This window comes from Sinocyclocheilus grahami, unplaced genomic scaffold, assembly GCF_001515645.1.
Source record: "Sinocyclocheilus grahami isolate Dianchi unplaced genomic scaffold, SAMN03320097.WGS_v1.1 scaffold119.1, whole genome shotgun sequence".
Classification (NCBI taxonomy): domain Eukaryota; kingdom Metazoa; phylum Chordata; class Actinopteri; order Cypriniformes; family Cyprinidae; genus Sinocyclocheilus; species Sinocyclocheilus grahami.
The window spans coordinates 1548071-1563148 of NW_015505298.1; the positions used below are offsets into that span (position 1 = coordinate 1548071).

The 15078-nt window shown below is 38.6% G+C and overlaps 1 protein-coding gene across 1 annotated transcript; it reads right to left on the reverse strand.

The window, feature by feature from the left end:
• Positions 1-400: 400 nt before the first annotated feature.
• wscd1a (WSC domain containing 1a) lies at positions 401-14666 on the reverse strand. The gene is made up of 7 exons (XM_016278271.1): positions 14626-14666; positions 13286-13470; positions 4342-4463; positions 3784-3955; positions 2712-2876; positions 1773-1973; positions 401-1369 (listed from the first exon to the last, which is right to left on the reverse strand). The coding sequence occupies exons 1-7, from the start codon at positions 14664-14666 to the stop codon at positions 1017-1019; spliced, it is 1239 nt and encodes a 412-aa protein (XP_016133757.1). The 3' UTR covers positions 401-1016.
• Between the last annotated feature and the right edge of the window lie 412 nt (positions 14667-15078).

Sequence of the window (15078 nt, forward strand, 5' to 3'; positions counted from 1 at the left end):
AGACATGGGCAACTGCACACTACTTTACACATATTAATGTAGCGCATGTGTGCACCGTATACTGCAGCGATCTACAAGATATGCACGGAAATAAAATTCTGTTTCATTTAGATATTAATCTGTCACAGTTCTCCAGGCAAGAAAGTCTTGTTTTTGTGTTGCCTTGTTTTCTGAGAAAAAAAAATCTAAATTAAGTGAGTTGATGCTTAAAACAAGAAAAAAATATCTGCCAATTGGGTAAGAAAAATAAACTTAATTCATAGGTTTTATTTTTCTTCCCCTATTTGTTCTTGTTTTTAGTTTTAACTTTAATTTTTTTTCAGATAACAAGACTTTTACATAATTTTGCTTCTTAAAGTAAATGTATCTTGTTTTAAGAATGTTGAGATATTTTACTGGAAAAAAAGACAAAAATACTAAAAGTTTTGCAGTGTCTATGCATCGTCTGTTATGTTAATAGATTACATTCATCCTAGCATTTATGATATCAGCTTTGTAAATAGTCAACATTTTCCCCTACAAAGTAAAAAACAAAAATGTCACTGTATAGTAATAATTATGCTTTTTTTGTGGTCATGTGGACATTTCATTATCATCTACAGTACATGTCAGATTAGGTCATAAGCAATTACATCTGTTGTTTATTTAGGCCTCTTGTTGACTTGTAGCTGAATTATGTAATTAAGCACTCAAGTTTCTTCCCAAAGGAGCAAGGGGAACTTATTTAGCCTCTGACTAGAGTCTCAAGTTCAAGTCTGCAGTCATCAAACCTAATCTTTATAATTATCCACCATGGTATGGCAACAAAGTTGAACTTTTTCCTTTCGCACACTGATCCACGGACCGCCGTTAAAACATGACGATCTCAAAGCATAACAGCATCATATGGCACTATTTTTGGCCTCAATATGTGAGGAAATAACGTATCAAAATAGCTCCAGGACATCATAGTTTGTAAGTTTGTAGCACTGGAGCTTGAGCAAGACAACCAGTCCTGTACTCTAGTTCTGGACTTATCATCTTGGGAGATACTCCTTTGGCAAGCTAGAATGGTTGCTGGCTCTGAGGGCCTGGTCCACAGTGCTGATGTAGCCATCAATCAGCCGTTTCATATCTAGGGTGAAGGGGTCAAAGGTGGGCCGTCGCGCACCTGAGCGCTTGAAGTGGCCATCCTTGTTGCACTCAGCACAGAGGAGCCGCTCTTCGCTGACACTAGTATTGAGGAAGGAAGTAATGGATCGTAATGTGGGCACCAGTGACTCCTGCAACTCCTCATAATGCACCACCAGAAGGTTCTTTCCATAACGCAGCCAGTCCAATACGTGAGAAGCCCACCAGGAGGCATAACTACCCACAAATTCTGGCCACTCTAGAAGGAGGAGAAAATAGGACGGTAAGAAACATTACGTAAAGGATTTGCACTATATGTTAAATAATCCCTTTACCATAGATAGACAGATTGATAGATAGACTAACTGAAAATAAATAAAGGCTAAAAATGAGCTAAAACTATAACTGAAACAAAAATTAAACCTAAGTAGTTACTTTTAAAAATAAAAAAGCACATCAAATTACAAAAAAATGACATTACTTAAAAAAAAGAACATTTAAAAATAAGTTAAATTAAATTAAATAATAATTTTATAAATTAAAATTAATAATTGTAATAAAAACTATCATAGTGTATAAACAATACCAAAATAACACTGACACATGCATAGTATGTTTCTCATGGACACTGCAGGGCTAAACTTATACTGTACTCATAATACCTTTGCTCTTCCAGTGCTGATCAGAAGCGTAACCAAGATGCCCGGCACACTTGCGGTTGAACTCAGCCATGAGCGAGCGGTAGGGGTTTCTTATCAACAGTATTCCTGAGTCATACATCTCTATATCCCGCTGGCCACTCTCATGTGTCTTCACACAGACGGTTCTTCCACTCTTCCAGTAATCTTTCTCCCCCTTGAAGCCTGCACAGTTGGGAGGAGAAAAGGATTAGAATATACAGCCAACTGCATGTAGCGACCGCTCAGTGCCGCCTCTGAATCCAAATGCATATGTTCCAAAAATTGCATCAAAAATCCAGTCCAGGCATGGGCTCTATGGCCCCCCTCAGGCAAATGTGTCAGGTTCTGTGATGGATTTGAAAAGACACTGTGACTTTCAAGGCAGGTCAAGTTCTTTAAATTATAGAAAAAAAATATCCTCAATAAAGTTTGGCATTTGAAAGAAAAGAGAAGGTCAACTGTGCCCAAATGCACGTTATCAAGAGGTCTCAAATAAGCTGCATGGTAGGAGCTGAAGAAAAAGAAAAACTGTAAAGTTGCTCTGCAGCTTTTAATAAATCATTCCAAAAGACTCACCAAACTTTGGAGTTACTGTTTAGATCAGTCCAAACTTCTTTAAAAAAAGGTAGTCCTAAGCCAGTCCTAATGATAATGGCACTGTTTTATGCAGTATGTGCTTAGTAATGCAAATAACGCCATGACATTGTGGTGGCAGATTAACCTTTGGTTAAATGCTCACTTTTCATTAAAGACATCAGCCTGTTTATGTGCAAAAAGATAGCAATGATAATAAATTCATCCCATCCAATCTCAGTGAAATAATATTTTTCAGAGAGGCTTGATTTGCGACAAAGATGTCCTCCATCAACGATGCTTGCAAGCTTTTAAAACGGTAAGATTTATGAGTGGTGATACTGTTACCTCTATTGTAGATTGTGCCATCAAAATAGTAACTGCCTGTGTAGTAGCCTGTGGCAAGCTCGATCAGATGCCTCACCCAGGTGTTTCCCGCACCAGGAAAACTGGACAAAGCCACGAGTGAGCTTGACTTCTCAGGTAGAAACTTCTTCTCTGTGCATCTGGAATCTGGACAGAAATAAATGTCTAATATTTATTTTCACTTGAAAGAAGGTAAGTTACCAAGCATCTATTAACGGTATATATCAAGGTTTTCATTAAAAAGAAAAATCACATTATAAAACTATTGTCCAATCTTTAGAAATAAAATTATGTTAAGGACTACTTTAACATTGTATTTTTCATTATGCTGTGCTTTTCAAGCTGTGTTTAGCATCTACAGCTCTGCATAGCCGTCTGAAGGATCCTGATGTTAGGTAAGAATGGCTAAAGTTTATTTTTAACAACAATTCTTAACAATTGTCTTACTTGTGTTATGATACTATTTCCTATTGCTAGTTGGTGGCAGGTGGTATTAGAGGGAGGAAATATTTGGTAAATTTGGTCCATTGAATTATGACTGAATAAAAAAAAAGATTAACCACCACAACTGCTTTCAATATTTATAATAATATGAAATGTTTCTTGAGCAGCAAATCCGCATTTTAGAATGCTGATTCATTCATTCGTTCCCCTCACAATTTAGGTGATAAAAGCAGTCAGTAGCAATCCTCTCTAGTTAGCTACCAAATCCACCCACAAAGACAACAAGCTGTTAAAGATCTTGCTTATTATTTTTCAAGCTGTCTCAGTCTCAGATATATGAGTACTTTACAGACGTAAAGGTGCCCTTAGGCTATTACGTGTTGTTAGAAAGTTTAGCATTGCCAGGTATACCTAAAAAGTTATTATTCACTTTTACATTCTTTCATGACTTCCCAAAGAAAAATCTTAGAATTATAGGAGCAGGCACCCTGTTTAATTCTAGCATACATCTCGAGGCTGAGCTCTATGTGAGAATAATAAACTGCCCGTGTGGGGAAATGTGAACACAGAGGTAATTATTAAGATCAGTGAGGTGTCCACAGAGTCTTACCTTGAACAGGTGTCTGATAAACCTGGAGGAAGAGCTGATGGGAACTTTGGATAGGCAGACTGCTGTTTTCCACAGCACAGAGCTCCTCTTTCACCGGCTCATGAAGAGTGAAGCGAGGGGTAGCATAGCCACAGAAACAGTCAGGCTTCCTGACCAGAGCCAGAGGAAACTCCTGATACAGAGAGAGTAAATATGTATATGAATGTCACCAATGTCTCTCAATCCATACTTCAAATTACAACTATTTTGAGTTATTATTATCTGAAAATGTTTTTGTCTGAAAGGCGAGTATGAATAAATTGACCATGTTGCAAGAGAGCAACAAAGCATGACATTCTGATAGAAAGGGCTCAAATTATACTGCAATTAAGGTGATAAAGCTGTGTAGAAGATTGATTACAGAGCGAATTTGTGTTCTCTGGGGACACATTAATATTTAAACAAGCAGATTGTGGAAAAAAAATCAATTATCAGGTGTGCACCTTGCAGAGCAAAAACTACAGCAGTCCATGTCCAATCCACATGAATCTAGTATTGATAAAGTCAAGAAAGTCAGACCTGATCCATGCAGGTCTCGATGCACCACTGGGAGGTGAGGTTGGGCTGGATGGCATGAGCCAGGGAAGCTGCTGTTGTGTTGTCAGGTTTTTTGAAGCAGCCCCGGTAGCGTACTTTCCTGTCTGAAGGCAGAGGAGAATGGAGAACATTGCTGATTTACAGGAGAAAAATAGTGTAGGAACATGATTTTGTGCCAACACTCAACGCATTGCCCTAAGGTTTGGAATGCTGCAGTGAATGTGTAATTAAGATGTATGTATAAAAAAAAGAACTCATAGACCTTCAAAGAAATATCAAAGGAATCAGGTTGTATGGGTAATGAGTGAACTGCAAAGAAGCCACATTTCACAGAAATAGGAAACTACGCTATCTAATATGAATAATTTTATAATTTTTTCCGAGTTGCTTCAGCTTTTTACAAACTCTTTTCAGACACAGCTGCATGTTTCTTTTAGCAAGAATGCAAGGAAAGGAATGAATTTGATGAAACTCACTATGCTTTAAATTGACATTTCAAATTTTTTGAAAGTTTCCCTTGATAACTATGGAAGCATATACAGTGGGGCAAAAAAGTATTTAGTCAGCCACCAATTGTGCAAGTTCTCCCACTTAAAAAGATGAGAGAGGCCTGTAAAGCAAAGTTTGGTGCAAAAGGAAAATGAAATTATATCATTTACATTTGCATTTTCAACAGTAGCCTTAATATGTAAATTGCATGCAAATTTGAACACTTTATAAGTTGCGAAGTTAAAATGAAAATGTATAACACAAATTGATTTGATATGTGTAACATGTCGAAGCAGAAATGGTAGCAAAATTATAATTTAAATGCTATTTGTCCTAAATGCATTTAGACTAACAGTTAGAACACTTAGGATTGCATTTTCATCATGACGCCGTGGGATATGTGTAGCAAAATTCAGTGCGGCTATGAAAATGCATTCCGAGCTGACCACGCCCACCCTCCGTCAATCATTGCTTCAAGGCGTGGATTGGCGGAAGCGTGTTACATTTGGATCGTTTGAAACATGGCGGCTGGAGATCTGATAAGATCGTTGAATTCACTGGCAGATGAAGTGGAGCGTGAACAGAGAAATATATGAAGCCTATTCCATGCTAAAATCAAACGTTTGAACGACCGACCGACCGATCGAACGTCTAACTGAACGTCTTGTTACTTGTTAAATATTGTTACTGAAAAGTGTTATAACATAGGCAAACATAATTAAAATTATTTATTTACTTTTCCAACAAAGGCAGGGTTTCTGCAGGGCATTGAAAATCATTCAAATTCATTAAATGACCTTTAATAACAGTCATTCAGGACTTCCGTTCAAAAACTCGGGAAGTCTTAATTAATTTCAAACAATTTTTTGTATAATTAATTAATTTAAATTAATGTTTCTAATAGACACATTTATAACAGAACCTCAAGTAAAATACATGTTATTTTGTGTAGTCATATACATGTGGGAGCTTTTTCAATTTATTACTCAGAACGACTTATTAGCCTACAACACCTTTAAATACTTATTCAGGGAAGTACAGCAGGATGCAGGAAATGGTTGAGTATTATTTTAGGTATAAAATATCATTATTGTAATGCTTGTAATGTCCATTTATAGTTTTTACACAGCAGCTTGGCTCCTTAAATGTATAAATACCTGCTAATTTCAAGACGCTGGCGTCACATGGGTCACCTGCAGTGTAAGACGCTCAAAGCTCAAGACGTTCGGTTAGACGTTCGATCGGTCGGTCATTCGAACTTTGATTTTAGCATGGAATAGGCTTCATATATTTCTCTGTTCACGCTCCACTTCATCTGCCAGTGAATTCAACGATCTTATCAGATCTCCAGCCGCCATGTTTCAAACGATCCAAACGTAACACACTTCTGCCAATCCCCGCCTTGAAGCAATGATTGATGGAGGGAGGGCGTGGTCAGCTTGGAATGCATTTTCAAATTGAATTTTGCTACAAATATCCCACGGCGTCATGATGAAAATACAATCCTAAGTGTTCTAACTTTTAGTCTAAATGCATTTAGGACAAATAGCATTTAAATGGACATGTTACACATATCAAATCAATTTGTGTTACACATTTTCATTTCGCAACTTATAAAGCGTTAAAATTTGCATGCAATTTACATATTAAGACTACTGTTGGAAATATGCATTTAGGACAAATAGCATTTAAATGGACATGTTACACATATCAAATCAATTTGTGTTACACATTTTCATTTCGCAACTTATAAAGCGTTAAAATTTGCATGCAATTTACATATTAAGACTACTGTTGAAAATGGCAAATGTTCTAGTATAGAGCTAGTATGAGCCAGTTGTTAGGAATGTGAATGCCCTGTTCTCTCAGGGGAACAAGGGCTGCCTCCACAACTTACATGAAGACACAGGGCGACAGGGACAACCCGGAGGGCAGGACCTCTTACTGATATGCTCATCCTTCGAACGTGAACCGCAGAAATGGTCTGTGGCGCGGAAGGATCGACACATGAAAGTATGCATCCTTCAGGTCGATCGCTGCAAACCAATCTCGGGGACTGATGCACCCGAAGATGCGTTTCTGCGTCAACATTTTGAACGGTAACCGGTGAAAGGGCCCGCTTCAAGACACGCAGATCCAAGATTGGTCGTAACCCACCGCCTTTCTTGGGTACAATGAAGTAAGGGCTGTAAAGCCCTGTATTCATATCGGCTGGAAGAACCGGCTCTTTCGCATCCTTCGCCAGTAGGACTGCGATCTCCGCATGCAAAACACTTTCGTGAAGCAGATGCCACTGAACTTGGGGGGATGCCGGGTGAACTGAATTGCATAGCTGAGGCTGATGGTCCGCAGAAGCCAACGAAAGGGGTTGGGTAGCGCAAGCCAGGCACCCAGACACCGTGCAAGTGGGACCAGCGGAACCACCGCCGTACCCACAGTGGGGCAGCGAGGTGGAATGCAGGGACTCAACTCGGGTGGCTTGTGAGCGGACCAGAGAGGGGTCTGAGTTTGCGGTGCAACGCTTACCTGGTTCCACAGGTTGGCACAGGGTGCGTGAGTAGGGCCTTTGTTGACGCTCTCGAACCGCCCGCTGCTGCCGGCCGGCGAAGGAGGAGGATGAGTGAGGGCCTGCCGTGACTCTCCGTGCCCTCCTGGGACCCAGAGATAGAGAAAACCGCTCTCTTGTCGAGATTTTCCAGATTCTCAACCCGGCCCTCCTCCGGGGGAGGGAGAGGTGCCTTCACCATCCCCCAAAGAGCAGCTTCCTCCCTCTCTGGGTCACCCGTCCCAGGGCCTCTTGCTCTTTCACTCACCGCCAGGTTTGACGGGGGCTGGGGCTGGGAGAGAGCTCTCCCTCTGATGCAGTGATCGACATCCGGTCATCAGGAGGAGCCCCAAGGGATATCGCTGGTATGCTCTTTGAAGAGGGCCCAGCGCATTCCTTCGGCCACCTCAGCATGCTTCATGCCCAGACACGTGAGGCAGCGATCGTGACCATCACCCGGCGCCAGGCAATGACCGCATCCAGAAACGCACGGGTGAAACGGCATCTTTAAAAAGATGATCCGTTGTCTTTACAAAGACGCACCCGCTTATTGTACTCTTTTAGAGAAATTGGCTCTTTTAGGGAAATACTCTTTTACGTGCTGAGACACACAGGGGAAACGGACGTTTGCAGCACGACAGGGGGTAGTGTAGCCTGAAGTGCACAACCCACTCGACACAGGATCGACCACTGCTGAAGCGCTGTCCGCCAACACAAAAAGCTCCCGAGAGCGAGCTAGACTCGTCACACACGAAGCAGTTTGGTAGGAGCTGAATGATGTTGTCGCTCGGCTCCGAAGTGAAAAGCTGGTATGCGTTGCACCGGCTGCCTTTTTATGCTCACACTGTGATCAACGGCAGCTGGATGCAATCCTCGGATTCCAATGTACATTGGCTTGTTTAGTTTACACTCGGTGTGTAGTGGATTGGTCTCTCTAAGCGAGAACCCAATTCGTCGGTCACCAACGTGACTCAGAGTGACCGACTGAAAGGGAACCCTGCCTAAATCAAACAAAACATTTCTGCATTGTTATATAATAATAATAATAATAATTGTATAATATATAACAAGTATATATATATATACACATACATACAGTATATATTATATAATATATAATAATAATAAATGTGTATTCTGTATATAAAAGTTTCCACAGCTTATATACAGCTAGCGTTGACTTGATATAACGGTGCCTACAGCAAACAAGGCCATTGGAGAAACCGATTCACCTCAATGACAAACACCGGATATGAGTGGATACTGTGCTTTAGCAAGTGTGCTCAGGGCTTTCATGACACTTTGTCACCTCTGCAGGGTAAACAAGCCCTCTGTAACTGAAACCCCAGGGCTTTTGTTTGCCTCTCCAAATAAATGAAGAGGCCCTGCAGACCGCCATTTGCTTTTGAAGTGATCAAATGCTTCTTTGTGAGGGCCATAAATGAGACACAGCTGCACGAAAACATCAAACAAAGCACTATTAAAACATAGTGCAGAGGAGCACTGCAAGCCTCGGGTAAGTCTCTGAACTTCTTTCTAAGACAGGTGGAAGACTGTTCAACTATAACAAAGCAAGTCAGCCCATGGTCACTGACACCGTGATTCTTGCAGAATAATGTGCAGAGAATATTTTCACACAAAAATAGGCTATTTATAGGCTAATCTGTTGACCTCTTTTAGATTTGTAGTCAATAATAACAAAAAACTAAGAAAATAAAATTCTTTAATAATTTGGGGGAGTATGTATCTAAAATTATATAAAGGTTATGCATATATAAAAATACAAAGAAAACATAAAAAGGCCTTTAAAATGTGGGGGAGACTGGGCCAACTGTAAGAATTTCTTAAATATTCATACACACCTTTTAAGTAATAATATAATTGCTTTCATACTTACTGAATAGTTTTATTTGTGGGACCTACTGTACAATTAAATGACATATGACAAATTACATATACAACCATTCAAAACTACCATTTCTTAAAATAAATTAATACTTTATGACACATTAAAAGTGACAGTAAAGACATTAATAATGTTACAAAATATTTCTATATTGAATAAATGCTGTTCTTTCAAACTTTCTATTCATCAAAGAATCCTGAAAATAAATGTAGCACAGTTTCCACAAAAATAGTATAGCTATGGAAGAAAAATAATGCCATATGTCTTTGAAACAAAAAAGCATGTTGAATAGCACTAACTGAAAAAATAATGCATTGCATTTTTAAAGCCTTGTATTTCCAGGGCTTGCATTTTTAGGTCCTGAAATTTAACATAGTTGTCTATTTAAGCTGTGAATACTTCAATTCAAAATATTTCACACAGATTTTCATAATTAAAAATTCAATAATTCATATTCACCTTCCAGAGTTCACTTCCAAAATATTAAATCTGTTTAAAAATACGATGTATATTATTCGACACATGCAAATTTCGGTCCATTTTATTTCACTTTCCAAATTCGCTTCCATAAATTCAGTGGTTAAAATTCAGCAGAAAATTTGTCATTGCACATCCGGGAGCTGCAGGAATAGCAGTAGAGCACCGATGCATGATCTCCAGCTGCTGTCAGTCGCCAGTGTTGCCAATTTGGGGATTTTGTCGCCAAATTTAGCTACTTTCTCATTGTAGCTGCGACTTTTTTACATTTTTTGTGACAAGGAGCTATTTTAGCTATATTTCAATAAAACTACAGATTTTTTTGAGATTTTACATTTTTTTACTTGGCCATACCCTGCCGTAGGCCCGTGACCTGCCAATGAGTCTGCGCAGTGAACACACCAGTATGCACTGCCATGACGCACACCACAATTTCATTATAAGCATCAATCAAGATGGCGGAGAAAAAAATTTACATCTTGTTTTAACCACGGACACAAAAGTTATACCACAATTCATGCACAGTCATGTCAACCAGATACTGAGAGAGAGAGACACAGTGCATCATCGTGTCATGTGTGCTGCGATGCAGTATTTTGCACTTACTTTGTAGTAATAGAGTGTGTTGACTGAAATATAATAGTTTGTAAGAATAAAGTTTTTGTTTTTGGAGAATCATAATATCTCTCATCTGTTGTATTGGAGCAGGACAGGGATGCACTTTGGTTATACATAAAACAAATTCCCAACATTGTGTCTTTCCATCATTTCCATCATGTTTGATGTGCTTGCAGATCACAAGCATTTCCTAATTTCACTTCAGAATTTTTTGTTATACTTAATATTTTGTTATATTTTTTATACGGGCATAATTTGTAAAGTATATATATATTTACTTGCCTTTCCCTTTACCAAATTTACTTTGTTTTCATATTTGGCGACATTTTGTGAAAAATGGAGACTTTTGAGGGTGGTTCTAGAGATTTTCTGAGGGAGGGCTTTGGCAACACTGTCAGTCGCTCACCAGCAGGTTGCGCAAGCGGCTGTTGATGAAGACCAAAGCAACAGGTGAATCAAGTAATTCATTCTCAAAAACAGATTTGAAGAAATGGAGCAAGCACTAAGTAGAAGTTTTGATTATCGGGGCCAGTATAAACATGTGAAAAAGCTGATTGTGTGTATGTTTAATTCAACATCTTCGCTGTTTCGCGTAGCCTACATGTAAGCAGCTTTCTCTATCACATAGGAGATTATAATGCTATTTTACCCAACGCTGATGTACAGAACTAACATTACATCTGAGGAAGACATATATTGCTTAGTTTCCTTTACTTGTATCATGACTTGTGTGACGCTGTGCTGAAATACTGGGGTTCCCCCTCATGCATCACACTCCAGGATTCCCCAATGACTCGTAACGCGCCTCAGTGAACTAATACAGTGATATAAGACCTCAGATCTCAGAATACACTTTATTGATGATTATACGAACTATATACAGGCAAGCAAATGAGGTCAGAAGAACGCAACGCGCTGCATTTTCTTTATAATTGCTTTCCCTTACCACTGATCTATAGAGTCAACAGTCCTACAAACATATCAATACCACGATTAGTTTTAACAATATGCAACCACTTTATATTGACATAAAATAGGAGTTCAAAACCGCCTAGGTGTATTATTGCTTCAAATTTAAACCGGAGAAAGCATTGACGCGTTATAGCACACAAGGGACAGTCTGACAATTCCACCGACTGAGTTAAAACGTCCAATGTATTTTAATTAAAATGACTTTTAACATTTAAAATAACACATTGTCAAATTGTAAAGCTCGTATTGCTCATAGTGATTTACTACAGATGAGATTTCGCCAATACCTCCATGTTCCAAAGGTTGCAGTATAAAATATTTATGTACAGTAAGGGAGTTATTAGCAAAATTTCACCTATGTAAGTCAGTCTAGTCACTAGGAATGCACTAGAAAACATTTTGTGAATTACAGTAATTTCTTAGGAATAATTATATACTGTATATACAGTGAGGAAGATATTGGCAAAATGTTAACTGTAGAAAGTCAGTCTGGTCACTAGTAACATACAACATTTAGAACATGAAAAACCCATTTTGGTGAATTAATGTAATTTTTTTTCTTTAAAAATATTTGTGTAGTGTACATACTTGGGGAAAGTATTGTCTAAGGCAACTTCTTGGCAATATATATTTAGTCAGTTTGAGTAAATTATTAATTTACTGTAAACATTAATTTGAATCAATTATTGGACTTCGTTTTGTACTGTGAGGTAAATTTGCAGACGGTTCATAAAGCAGCCTAGGCGAATATGCAGCTAATATCAAACCTAAAACTATGGCGTTTGGTTTTCTATGGCTGCAGTTAACTTTAATGTGTCATAACTCATTAAAGAGTGTCACTGAACAAATTTTAAACGTTACAATTGCCACCGGTGTCCCCTTCACATTTACAATTTTTAGCATAATTTAGCATAACAATTGAAACAGTAATTTAGAGACTTATTTATGGCTTTTCTGTTGCATTACATAAACATGTTAAAAGCAACAGGCCGAACAATGCACAAAACAGGACATTATCTGGTACAATGGATAGCATTTTCAATTTAGGGCACAAAACATTTGGTCAATGCTTAATAGCTGTGTCCATGAGTGTTGTGCTGGGCCAAATCCAGTTGGCCTAAAACTGCAGAGGCACACTGAGTCAGAACACAGAGGTCCAACAGCATGTGGAAGAGACTGATGAAGGAACCAGTTTCAAACATATGGCCACATCAAATCTCCACTGCCAGACTGTGGATTACCTGCAGAAGCAGCGCTGCTTTTATCCAAAGCATTACAAACTATTTTTTTTTTCTTTCATTCGTAAAGATGTATTTTATTTTAGTTTATTTTTTTTTATTTTTACAAAATCAAGATTTTGAACTGTATTTAGATATATCCCACATTTTGTTACAGAGCTGCAAAAAGTGCAAATAATACATTTCTATTTACATTTATTCATCTGGTAGATGCTTTTATCAAAAACACTTGTCTTTCTTGCAACAATTATTTTATTGCTAGAAAATGACAGAAACCAGTATTTTAAACAGCATTTAGTTATATCCCCAGTAATTTCCTGATATGTGTGTTCATATTTACATTTATTCATTTGACAGATGCTTTCATTCACGCAATTAGGTTGTACACTTTTTTAATCATTTCTTAAATTTATTTCCAGGAATTGAACCCATGACCTTTATTGTCAGCACTGTGCTCTACCAGTTAAGCTGCATTTTTATGGATATTAACTACAGAGGTGATTTACTGCTTATTATATTGGTTTTTAAGACTTACATATGCACTTTTGCATGTTTGTCTGACTAATATTTGTTCTCTTTCAGAATGCTGTTTTGTGTGCTTCCCAATGCACTGCTAACGCCATGCATGACAGGGTGAGAAGTTCTGCCCTGTGAAAAGGTAAACTTATTTCAAGCACTCACATCTCCGCTGGCCAGGAAGAACCTCCTCCACCTTGTAAACGGACAGACGGGACACACCTCCACAGATGGCGCCCTTCTCGCCTTTGCAGTCCAAGTTACACTCCTCCTCTTTCATCCGAGAGCTTGTGATGCGGTTGCCACAGTAACACTCAGACCCATATTCAAGGCCAGCAAACTGGTACCCGCTGTATAAAACAAAACATTCCAAATCTAATTATACATAGAAAATACTGGCCAGCGTGGATAAATAACAATAATATTTATAGCTCAAATCTCGAATTTCTTAATACAAAACAATATTAAATTTGTCATAATAAAATAAATGTTTATGTTTTACTTATGTTTTCAAATGATCTAATATAGGTCTAATATAATAACTGATTTTTGAACTGTATTTAAAGGAGTGCAATTCCTATGTTGACTTTTCCTGAAAAGAGACACTGTTGTTCTATCAAAAATGTTTTCCTTGTTTCAGCATCCCAACCACCTTTGCACAGCAACACTGACTCGACCAATAGCATCAGCTGGGGGCGAGACAATTTGTTTGAACAGCCAATGGTAAACAGGGTAAGTGTTTGAGAGACCTTTTAGAAATCAACCAATGTTTTGTCGACATTAAAGCTCCGCTGCCAGACTATGAAAACATTTGTTTAGAACTTTTTTGGAAGGTTTTTGCTTGTAAACTGTGCTTGATCTGTGCATATTTCTCTCCCGATTCAGACAAGATGACTTTTTCTCTGTAGAAATATTATGTATAGAGGGCTTGTATTTTAGCCACAAGCCACGGTTTGAAGTTAAAAATTATCTTAATAAATTTATTACAAACATGCAGCTTTTCATTTCATAAGATGTCAATTGATGGACTGGAGTCGTGTGGATTATTGTGGTGCTTTTATCAGCTGTTTGGACTCTCATTCAGACGGCACCCATTCTCTGCAGAGGATTCATTGGTAAGCAAGTCATGTACTGTTAAATTTCTCCAAATATGTTCCAATGAAAAATAAACTAATTTATATCTTGGATGGCCTAAGGGTGAGCAAATTTTCAGCACATTTTCTTTCTTGGGAGAACTGCATGTCAGTGCATTCTTTGATTCTCCAAGAAAAGCTCTTACACTTTGTAACTCACACTAAATCCCTTTAAAAAAGATTAGACCCAGTAGGGATTCTACTAAAGTCCATCAGCATCTCTCCGTCCATCCCTGGGTGTGAGCTCAAGGGGTTAACAGCTGATGATTGGCATCTGTCAAAAACATCTGTCTCACTTTTCCCATACCATGCGGTGCTAGCCTAAGCCACTTCTCAGGGTGCCATTGCAGACCACCTGGCCAGCTATCTCACAGTAACGAGCCTGTCCAGGAAGCTCCTGCATACATCTCCATCTCATCTTTATCAATAAATGGAGACCTGAATAAATGGAGTCTATGACACTGACAGCAAGTTGGCTAACGGTTAACCATGACGATCTTTGTCTATCTCAAAGCTTCTGTCCTCTGGCCTTCTTGACTTTTTTCTGAGATTTCAAAAAGGCGCAACACGATTCCATTCAAGCATGTTGGTGTTGGGCTCAATAGGTATTAGCTTGAGTCCCTCTGCAAATTGTTTCCCTGATCCTCTGCTTAAAACGTGGCATTGGCACTGCCATGGCAACCCAGCCAGGGACATTCCCACTGTTAATCTGCACTCTGAATGAATCGCTCAGTCTGAGCAGACATGTGCCTGCAGACATAGAACAGGAGAAGATTTTCTCACTGTCACCTATATGTAGATGATAACACTGGGCTGGGATGTCAG

Coding starts and splice junctions, on each gene's coding strand:
- wscd1a (XM_016278271.1), bottom strand. CDS start 14,666: ATGGAGATGTATGCAGGAGCTTCCTGGACAGGCTCGTTACT. Junction 3,956..4,341: donor TCGAGACCTGCATGGATCAG/GTCTGACTTTCT, acceptor TCTCTGTATCAG/GAGTTTCCTCTGGCTCTGGT. Junction 1,370..1,772: donor TCAGCACTGGAAGAGCAAAG/GTATTATGAGTA, acceptor TCCTCCTTCTAG/AGTGGCCAGAATTTGTGGGT.